General features: G+C 47.6%; 1 protein-coding gene across 1 annotated transcript in view; it reads right to left on the minus strand.

Moving 5' to 3' along the window:
• Window positions 1–10,875, minus strand: part of RAMP2 (receptor activity modifying protein 2) — a gene marked incomplete at its 5' end in the record, with an annotated part of 29,220 nt that extends 18,345 nt beyond the window's left edge. Inside the window, one exon of the mRNA XM_075580184.1 lies at window positions 10,671–10,875. Within this exon, the coding sequence (XP_075436299.1) occupies window positions 10,671–10,875 (205 nt within the window). The remainder of the gene's footprint in view (window positions 1–10,670) is intronic.
• Window positions 10,876–11,511: the final 636 nt, after the last annotated feature.

Below are 11,511 nucleotides of genomic sequence, written 5' to 3' on the forward strand. Positions count from 1 at the left end.
CGTGCTGCCGAGCGTCCACAGAAAGCCCGAAATGGTCCACATCCATGTGGTCCAAAGGCCATTAATAGAAATAGTTGGGTGACGCCATTGGGTTTATGTATCAAAGACTCTCCTGTCTGTAAGAACGGTGCAAAACCATTGTCCAATCGGCACATCACCCAATAATATGTCAAGACGTACAATATGTCCTGAGAACTACAGTGTCTTCTTATTGGAACCTGGAGGAAGGTCCATGTGGGACCTGAAACGTTGTCCGCCCACTGTTCTGGACCGTCAAAGGTAAACCCTGTACTTGGTCTCCTCCTCTGCTTTTGCCAGGGCTGTCTTCTCGCTGTTCTCAGTGTCTCTATCTCTCTTGCTGTCCCCTACCACTGGAAGCCTCTCCCCCTCATTGCCCGTCAAGCTTCCTCTCCACGCCTCCGAGACCCGACCTGAAAAGTTCTTACGTTGTCCCCTACCACTGAAACCCTCTCCCCCTCACTGCCCTTCAAGCTTCCTCTCTCCACGTCTCCGAGAGCCGACCTGAAAAGGTCTTACGTTGTCCCCACCACTGAAACCCTCTCCCCCTCACTGCCCGTCAAACTTCCTCTCTCCACGTCTCCAAGACCCGACCTGAAAAGGTCTTACGTTGTCCCCACCACTGAAACCCTCTCCCCCTCACTGCCCGTCAAGCTTCCTCTCTCCACGTCTCCAAGACCCGACCTGAAAAGGTCATACAGTACGTTGTCCCCTACCACTGAAACCCTCTCCCCCTCACTGCCCGTCAAGCTTCCTCTCTCCACGTCTCCAAGACCCGACCTGAAAAGGTCTTACCTTGTCCCCACCACTGAAACCCTCTCTCCCTCACTGCCCGTCAAGCTTCTTCTCTCCACGTCTCCGAGACCCGACCTGAAAAGGTCTTACGTTGTCCCCTACCACTGAAACCCTCTCCCCCTCACTGCCCGTCAAGCTTCCTCTCTCCACGTCTCCAAGACCCGACCTGAAAAGGTCTGACGTTCTGACCGACTGTGTACGCACGGTCCTTCGTGGCCTATACAATGTGCTCTTCCACGGGTGGACAGGAGGGTCCACCATGAGCCTTTTCTGCCTCTCTAAACCCCGCAGGTTATAAGCTCTTCGGGGGGAAGGGACTCCTTTCCTCCAATGCTTTACTCGTACGCTTCATGAGCGTATTTGTATTGTTCTTCACTGTGTAAATGATGTAATCACCGCTGCGCCAAAAAATAGCTGCGCACGCCGGCGCTGTGTGCATTAACAAAATACGTTTTTTTTGTTAAAATAACTCTGAATGACATTTTTAATATATTATAATGTAACAAGCTTTTTTTGTTTCTATAGCAACCATTTACAAAGTCACACCCCCTTCCTCTTCTGAAACAGGCCCCTTTTTGAGCCCCGCCCTCTCCCTAGCAGTGCACCAATTGTATCTAGTGACTGCCTGGTCACATGGTCGACCCCCACCGAACTTTGCATCTTCGATCCTCTTCCGCTGCACTTTAATATGTGCATCAATACAAGCCACACTATATCATATATTACAGGAGAACGGATCGATCGGCAACAAAGAGGCGGGGGGTTGGGGGGAAATAAAATGTAACAAAAAAACAGCCTCTTGGAAATACTGCTTTAAGACCCTTATTCTTCCCCCCCCCCCCCGCCTTCTTTTGGGTATATTTAAACATTCTTTAACTACCTAATAATATAAGATGCGTCACTTTAGCACCAAAGCTACCCTAATACACACGGTAAACGTACTGACCACAATCTTAGCAAGCGATTAGGGCACTTGTTTTCATAACCAGTTGTCGCTGCACACAGCACACACAACGCTCCTACATGTTAACCCCTTAGTCATGCATCCCTACCAGTGTCTCCTTTCCCCTTGTCTCCATGCAGTGGTTGAAACACACAAGGACCCTGTATGCAATAGGTAGGTGTAGGACCTGCTGTTAAAGGTCTACCTTAACATGTTTGCCCATACTCAGGAGAACAAAAAAAAACATCTAGTTATGAATTCAACCACTTGTCACATTGGATGTGCCCCATCTTTGTTTACTGTCTAATACATAGACACCCAAAGACCCCCCCCTACTTAGTTCACCATAATGTTTCCGACATGCCCTATTTCTTGACATAAAACCCAATGGGAATGATGGGTCGAGGCAATTCTGGAGTCACAAACTTGTCCGTTGCGTCTGTACATCACCCCTAATATGTCAAGACGTGCAATATGTCCCGAGAACCACAGTCTCTTCTTATTGGAACCTGGAGAAAGGTCCATGTGGGACCTCAAACGTTCTCCTTCCACTGTTCTTGGTCGTCGCATTAGAACTTCATTATGAACTTGTGAGTAGAGCTCTACTTTGAATCTCTGTCCTGGAGGAGACCTGCACTTTGAAGAAATTGTTTGTCTACGTTGTGTTGGCTACACACTGCTCGCCTGAAACTGTGTCCCCACACTTTGGAATTGCCGGAACATGCGGCGTATATTTGGGCATACACCTTTAGTACGCTAGATTCACATAAGTACAGCTCAACCCCCTTATAACACGGTGCTTGGGGTCCAAAAAATCACACCGCGTTATAAGCGGATCGCGTTAGAAATAATGGTACAGTTGTATGCGTTGTACAATAAAGTATTTAAGACGCCAATAACCGTGTTGTAAAAGTATTCATAATTACGAAAATTGGGAGCCACGCGTGCACCGCGATATAAGCGGATTCGCGTTGTAACGGATCGCGTTATAACGGGGTTGAGCTGTAATACCTTTTTGTTCGGGACTATCAGAAGCACTGGTTGTCAACGCGCCCCTCCAAGGAACACACCAGATTTTAGGAAGGACCAAGGACTTATCAAACATGATCATACACGTCGACTACAAACAAACAATATTGCCTGGTTATCCCCCAAGAACATGGCCTGAACATACTGCATGACATAAAGAACATTTACGTCCTATACAACAGTTGAAGAACCCAATATAGAAGTACTCTAAGCAAGATAATTCATTGTCGTGAAGCTACATGGACCTTATTTTTACAATAAAATGTATTTTTAAGATTGGAAAAAAAAATTGCTTTTTTGTTTGCAAAGACAGTCGAAATTACAATTTGTCAAGACAACATTGGGTACGCCCGGATTTTGGAAAATGGAGAAGTTGTGAGACCCGCACCTTCATCCCTGATCCTACATGACACCTTGGACTTGCTCCAGTCTCTCTTTGACAATTCTTCAAGGTCGAAACGGTTTCGGCCGAAGGTCGATGAAAAAAGTAGAATGCGCAATATCAAGAAAGTGTGTTACCTGATTTCGTAATGCGACGCAATTATATGCAAGAGGTTAGCAGCTTCGGAAAGGTTGTACAGAAAAATAAATATGTGTCGCACGATACGCATCTATAGAAATACGTATGTCCTGAATATATGTATGTATGTATATATACCCTACTTTATATAGCGCCATTAATGTACATAGCGCGTCACAGCAGTAATACACGTGACAATCATATAAATAACACATAATATAAATAACACATACAGAGAAGAAGTGCTTCAGACATAAAAGTAACATTTAGGAAAGGGAGTCCCTGCTCCGAAGAGCTTACACTCTAATCTGCATGCATCATTGGGCTAACCCAAGTAGGATTTTGTCTGCAAGAAAAATTAGCTTCAGAAAACTTTTCAGTGCAGAAGTTCAGGATGTTTCAATCAAAGCAAACTAAACAAAACGTACGTTTATGTTCTGCATGGCAATTTTCGAGCTGTGTTTGGCACACGTCTGGATTAGGGAAAATGTTTGTAAAGCTTGCGAATAAAAGATTTAGGAAGTACAAAGAAGTGCAAACTTTCTTCTGTGATAGTTTTTTTTAGCTTACTGAAGTCTGACTCTGACAAACTTGTAACCAGCTTGGAAACACAAGACTTCAAGAGGTACAGTACAATAAAAAATAAAAAAAAATTGTTACACTAAACAGATGTGTCTACATATCTTCTCCTGGATAAAGAGTTCGAAAAGATGAGATTGCAGAACGAGAGACTTACCCCAAGCGAGCAAAAACAGCGCGTTGAACAGCGTGCACTGTGTCCCGCTCCGACTCTGCTCCATCCTGACTTTCATCCCTGGCTATTACCCAACCCTGGGCAGTTCAATGGGAATTAAGCGAGAACAGAACTTCAGGAAGCTGATCTCTTCCTGCACGGACGGACGACAGAATCCGTGTAACTAATGAGATTACTCAGGGCTGCCTTAAAAAGCAGACCTCCCACCAGGACGACCGTCACGGCTCAGCGTAGAACATACATGACTTGATGCTTCGGGGGTCTGGGCACCCAAGGAGGTTGCCATAATGCAACGTAGCCCCTCCGTAAGCCCCGTTATCATCTTTGTGTCCCGTCTCCCAAGCTGAGGCAAACTGGTGCACACGGATTTATCACAAGGGACAAACGCTTTCGATATGATTCCTTGACTGGTCGGTAAAATCATCGATGACCCCTTCACTTTCTGCACCAAACCACCCCCGTGTACCTTCCCATGTTTCACGCCTGCGCACAATGCACCAAGGCGCCAATACTGGGTGAAAATGGGCACAGCGTTGTACTCACAATCGTGTACGTGAATGAAGAGGTCCTTGCCAGTATCGTGTGTATGTGTAGTTCCAGAGGAACCTGTAAGCAGCCATACCAGCTCAGTGGGTCAATCCATATTCCAAAGCCAACATTCCATGAGAGGACACCACCACACCCTGCCGCTCTCATGGAGTGTTAGCGCTGTCTCTATCTCCATGAGCGGACACCACCACACCCTGCCGCTCTCATGGAGTGTTAGCGCTGTCTCTATCTCCATGAGAGGACACCACCATACCTTTCCGCTCTCATTGAATGTTAGCGCTGTCTCTACGTCCATGAGAGGACAACACCACACCCTGCCGCTCTCATTGAGTGTTAGCGCTGTCTCTATCTCCATGAGAGGACAACACCACACCCTGCCACTCTCATTGAGTGTTAGCGCTGTCTCTATCTCCATGAGAGGACACCACCACACCCTGCCGCTCCCATTGAGTGTTAGCGCTGTCTCTATCTCCATGAGAGGACAACACCACACCTTGCTGCTCATCATTGAGTGTTAGCGCTGTCTCTATCTCCATGAGAGGACACCACTACACCCTTCCGCTCTCATTGAGTGTTAGCGCTGTCTCTATCTCCATGAGAGGATGCCACCACACCTTGCCGCTCTCATTGAGTGTTAGCGCTGTCTCTATCTCCATGAGAGGACACCACCACACCCTTCCGCTCTCATTGAGTGTTAGCGCTGTCTCTAGATCCATGAGAGGACACCACCACACCTTGCTGCTCATCACTGAGTATGCACACTACCTATACCTCGATGAGAGGACAGCACCAAGTAGCACTGGCTGTAGCACCACCTCTCCCACCATGAGAGGACAACACCCCACCCTGTGACCTGGCATGGGCAGTAGCAGCACCTCACCCAATCAATCTATCCAGAGAAAGCGAGGTAGACAACCCTTTCACCCCTGACCAATTGATATTCCTTGCTTTGCTCTGGAAATGTCCTTCCGTCCCCAACAAGCCCATTGAATACCCCGCCAAGTAAAATAATGTCCACCCATTACCCATAACTACACAATCCCGCCCCGTAAGTCATTGTTTCACTGATTGTGCCTATAACTTCGGTGATTCCCAACAGGGGGTTCGGGAACCCATAGGGGGGTTGTTAGGTGTCTCCAAAAAACAATCTGTAATGGCGGCTCCCGGGGCAGTATAGCGGGTTTCCTGAGCCCGTGTGCGGATTGTGCACTTAGTAAGGCCCCAAACTGCAGCTTAGTGCGGGCAATATAACTGTCACGGACAGCAGGAACTTCCCACAATGGTTTGCATCCATAGCAGCAAGGCATTGTGGGGTGTGACTTTGGAAGCACCCGTAGTGAGTGACCGCTATCCCCTCCATGCTGCCTGCACACACTGAGGGGCAGTTTGGGGCCTTAGTAAACATGTGTTTCCCCCCACGCGCTCAGGACACTATATACTGCCTGGGATCGGTCACACAGTTTGGGGGGTTATTAAGCGTGTGTTCCCCCCACGCGCTCAGGACACTATATACTGCCTGGGATCGGGCACACAGATTGGGGGATTATTAAGCGTGTGTTTCCCCTCACGCGCTCAGGACACTATATACTGCCTGGGATCGGGCACACAGTTTGGGGGATTATTAAGCGTGTGTTCCCCCCACGCGCTCAGGACACTATATACTGCCTGGGATCGGGCACACAGTTTTGGGGGATTATTAAGCGTGTGTTCCCCCCACGCGCTCAGGACACTATATACTGCCTGGGATCGGTCACACAGTTTGGGGGATTATTAAGCGTGTGTTCCCCCCACGAGCTCAGGACACTATATACTGCCTGGGATCGGGCACACAGATTGGGGGATTATTAAGCGTGTGTTTCCCCTCACGCGCTCAGGACACTATATACTGCCTGGGATCGGGCACACAGTTTGGGGTATTATTAAGCGTGTGTTCCCCCCACGCGCTCAGGACACTGCCTGGGATCGGGCACACAGTTTGGGGGATTATTAAGCGTGTGTTCCCCCCCCACACGCTCAGGACACTATATACTGCCTGGGATCGCTCACACAGTTTGGTTAGCGATATTCTGAGGAGTCGCCAACAACATTTATTCACATGGGGCTCAAAGATTGTCTAGCAGGGGGGAGCACAGTGTTAGAAAGGTACATGAATGGCACAATATAAATAAAGATATACATATACGAATCCTGGGAAAGGAGCACTCACATTACAGTAGAATATTCTGCCAAGGGTGCACATGGAGATAGCCTTTAAGGTAAGCTCGTGTCTCCCGGGAATAAAGCCACACAGCCCCTCTCCAACGGTCTTATGCAAGAGAATGTACAAAATGTATTACAAAAAGGGTCGGCGTTTCGGTCCAACCTTTGACCTTGGTCACAGTGTCTTGACAAAGGTCCGAGGTTGGACCGAAATGTCCATTTTTGGGGCAAAAGACTATTGGAGTGCTACTGTAGGTGTAAACGCTACAACTGCCTTTGTATGTATGTATGCATGTATGTATATATGTGTGTGTATGTGTGTATGTATATGTATGTACTGTATATATATATATATATGTGTGTGTGTGTGTATGTATGTATGTATGTATATATATATGTGTGTGTCTTTATTTACAGTATATAGCGCATTAATGTACACAGCGCGTCACAGCAGTAACACACGAGACAATCATAATACAAATAACACATACAGGGGAGAAGCGCTTTCAGACATAAAAGTGACATGTAGGGAAAGGAGCCCCTGCCCCGAGGAGCTTACACTCTAATTGGTAGGAAGGAAGAAGGTACAGAGACAGCAGGAGAACGTTCTGGTAACTGGGTCTGCAGGGGGCCAAGGTTTATGTATGAGGTGTAAAGTATCAGTAGAAACACAAACAAACGTTCGCTGATGATTGCACTAGCAGTGACCAGCGTAGTGAAAATGAATAGATATAAAACCCTTTTAATGGTAAATAGTCTCAAATAATGTTGTAAAGAGGGACTTGGCGTTTATAATTCCACGACCAATCCCTTAAACCACAGACATATAAAACGTAGCATATATAGAAATGCTTATTTGCCAGCGTCTTTCTTTTTGTACCCCATGTAATCCATACATTTACTTCCAATGGATGCCATTAATACGATCATGTATTCTTAGATTGTAAGCTCTTCAGGGCAGAGATTTCCATTCCTATTATCTGATTTTGCTGCGCATATTGTATTATTATAATCAGTGGTTGACAAATCACCCAAAAATCTACTCGCCGAACCCAAAAAATCCACTCGCCACCTAGTCCCGCTCCCAATCCCGCCCTGCTTGGTTGTCGGCCATGAGGAGGTCGCCACGGGGTCAAATCCAGTCGCCACGGGCCTGTATTTTAATGGATTTGTCGAACACTGATTATAATTCCCTGTACTGTATTCTTTGTGAAGCGCTGAGTACACTTTTGGCGCTATATAAATAAAGACATACGATACAATATATTCCTTGGAACATAAGTGCTGGCCTAATTCCTCACGTTTAAATTGGTCCAATGTATGGTACTGTATTGATATTTTTTCGCTAAATCCCAGAGGTAATAAATATACCTCTGGGCACTAAATCGCTAAGAAGGGGGGGGGGAAGGGAAACCCAGTTGGAACGGTACACAGAACTTTATGTAAAAGAGGCTGCATACAACAGACGTCGGTAACGTAACCACAACACAAAAGTCTATTGTTGTGGGTTCATGGGCTAATGAGGAGCAGCTGAACCTTAATTAGCAGTTACAGTTTGATTCATATCCTATTGTGTTTATACTCTTGACAGGATATAGGATTCATATCTTATAGTGCCTACAAGAGGAATGTGGATCCTTTAGTAACAAGTATGTAGCAATTTCGGTGTCAATGCTAAATTCGTTGTTGCTCAGTGCCGCTTGATTTTACTAACACCACTCTCTGTATAGGAAAAAAAAGAGCGACTCGGCTGCTAACTCTATACGAGAGTATAAAAGGTAGTGAAACTATATTACCGTGATAGGTATTTCTTTGCGACCCCAGCATAGTGGGGGGGGGGGGGGGGGGGCGCGTGCTGGAAAGCAGGCTCCCAATGCTCAAACCCCTGTAGGATCTATCCAAGATCCTTGGTATATGTGAACAAAAGAAAGATGGGGGTTCTCGTTGAAGAAAATTTGTAGGTAAAACATCAGGCATTTATTGACATAATAAACATAAAAAACTCACATACGCAAAAAGTCCGTTTCGGCAACAGCGGAGTCCGTCTGCACGAGCGCATTAGTTAGTCCCTGTTAACCGCGTCCGGTATACAGAGCTGTGCAGAGCTAGGCACGTAACGGATGACTACGGAAGCCTCCACTGGACAAACTTGGACCAATTCGTGCTACGCGTTTCGCCCATCCACACGGCTTCGTCAGGCTCAGCGAGCTCAACTCTGCTGTGGCTGAAACGGACTTTTGTATATGCGAGTTTTTATGTTTATCGTGCCCATAAATGCCTGGTGTTTTACCTGTATGGCCTGACTGCCACTCGGTACCACATCATTTGCTGCTTATATGTGGAAAGAAAATATATATATACAATTTGGCGTGCCGATCGCAAGTTTTCGGGTACCCTCTATTTCCAGGCGCATTTATGCCTTGAGGCGCGGTTCAACGACCGCATCAAGTTATAGCCTCAGTCGGTAGCGTATAAATATACATTCTCATCTTTTAGCTACCTTCAAGCACTTCCACATCATGACATCAAGACGTCGTACCACATGACGTACGTTGCGCGCCCGTCTGCGCTTTCTCAAAGGTTGGATACGCCCAGTCAGCGTTCGGATACTTGCAGGTAAAGGGTTGTTATGGCAACGGGCACCGAATTAACCCTTGCCTTTGCTGTAGCGTTTTTTTTTTATGACAGCGAGGTCCCTCACCTGCGACTCCTCCTGGGAGCCGACCTTCTAGAACCCTCTCCCTCCTACATATATCCTGCAGTGGCGTCAGTGTCACTGAGCAGAAGTGGGCGAGGCTATGACTCTACGCTCTACGGCCTGCCTCATAGAGGAACGGCCTTTTGTCCGCGGCGCGCGTGCGACGTCCCGCCGAGTACGGACGCAGCCTTATAAAACACACGGCAGGTCATTTATGGAACACTTATGGTCATTTAGGGACAAACAAAAACAAATAACCTGCACCAGATGTATAAAAGACAAGCAATCCCATCGAAATCATCGGGGACGTTGTCCTTTCAAAAACCCTTAGTGTTGTGTTACTTGCACCTGGGAAAGCTTGGATAAATACCCCCTTCCCCCCACCCCCCATGCATCCCCCAGAACGTCAGCATTGTGCAGCTGAGATTGCACATCGGCGATGGCTGCACTGCCGCATCCATAAATAAAATACATGGTTATTGAACCACAGCAAAGAATTGATTCTGCTGGGAGGTGGGGGGTGGGGGGTGGGGGGGGAGGGGTTGGAGGGGGGAGGAGGGGGAGTCCTAAAGGGTTAATCTCTGTTCTCTCTCTCTCTCTCCCTTTTTGTGTATGTGCCAGAAGGAAGCGATTTCCCAAATCAGACCGGACACAGACGTGCTCATATGACCGGGAATCAGGCATTTCCTTTCCCCAAGAGCCATTAACACGGTTCCAAGCAGGGTGGGGCACATTTGCTAAATTAAACAAACATATAGGTTCCTTGCAACTGACAGGAGGGTGGGGGGTGGGGGTGGGGGGGGTGCTTCTCCTTAGGGCCCTAATGCACGTTACCTCTCTGTCTCAAGACCACGATTCTTATCAGAGCGCAAAAGGAGAACATACAAACTGTGTTTGAAAGGGAATTCTTTGCTTCCCGAATGGTGACTATAAAGAGACACGCGCAGAGGTACAACCAGGGAGACAGGTTTGGGGGGGGAGAATTAAAGCATGGCTTTAATTCAGCCCCACGTGGCTTGAAGCAATACAGTTTAAGGAAACCCACAAATAAACAAACAGCCTATCCCCCTGTGTAAGGGCTGACTCACGCTCTCCCGGTCCCTATCTGCAGGGCTGGGAGGGCAGGCCTCTTTCCAACCTACGACACCAAAGTCCAAAGAGGCACCTGTAAGCAGGGGGCTCTTTATGTCAGCCTCTGGGTTGGTGTCAGTTGAGGGGGCCACCTTCTGGCGGGTTCGAGGGTCCGCTGCACCCTGGATGTTTTCGGGTGTCTTGCAGGCAGCACATTCCCTCTGTGCTCGAGAGATCCTCCCTACAGTGCCAGCAGGAGGCTTCTTTTCTACCTGTCTGATGAGCCAGGTGGAGACTGGTTAATTGTCTCTTGCTGCAATTCACCAGCTCCCTGCTGGATTCCTCAGGCCAGTACAGGCTTTCAGTTGAAGCCCTTTCATTCAGGGGTTAAAGGCCTGTTACAGTAACCGTGTGAGGTTGCAGACACATTTAATGGGGCAGAGGTCCCTCCTGTCTCCGACACGCTGCAGTAAGGACAGCCGTAGAGTACTAGGTTAAAGGTCCGTCTGCCTCTTTGTCACTCTGCCATGAGGGGGACAGACTTGTGAGGACACAGGTCCTTCTGCCCCTCCTGTGTCACTGTAGTAAGGACAGACAGCAGGCCATAGATGACCCTTGTATTAACCTTGAAGCATTATTTAGAAAGCGTGGAGAGAGACTGGGGACTTGTATGACAGGTCAGAGATGGGCTGTTGGGACGTTGGGTTGCTGTTAGGGTTGTCCATTTATTCACAGCTGGCGTTCGTCAGCCTATTTCAAAAAGAGGCACACAAAGGGGTTAAGGAAGTGTTATATTGAGCATTGCAGGAGCAGTTACAGGGAGAGGTTATAGGAGCAGTTAGGGGAGGAGTTATAGGGAGCAGTTAGGGGAGGGGTTATAGGGAGCGGTTATAGGAGCAGTTAGGGGAGGAGTTATAGGAGCCGTTAGGGGAGGA

Source organism: Ascaphus truei, chromosome 23 (assembly GCF_040206685.1).
Source record: "Ascaphus truei isolate aAscTru1 chromosome 23, aAscTru1.hap1, whole genome shotgun sequence".
Taxonomy (NCBI): Eukaryota; Metazoa; Chordata; class Amphibia; order Anura; family Ascaphidae; genus Ascaphus; species Ascaphus truei.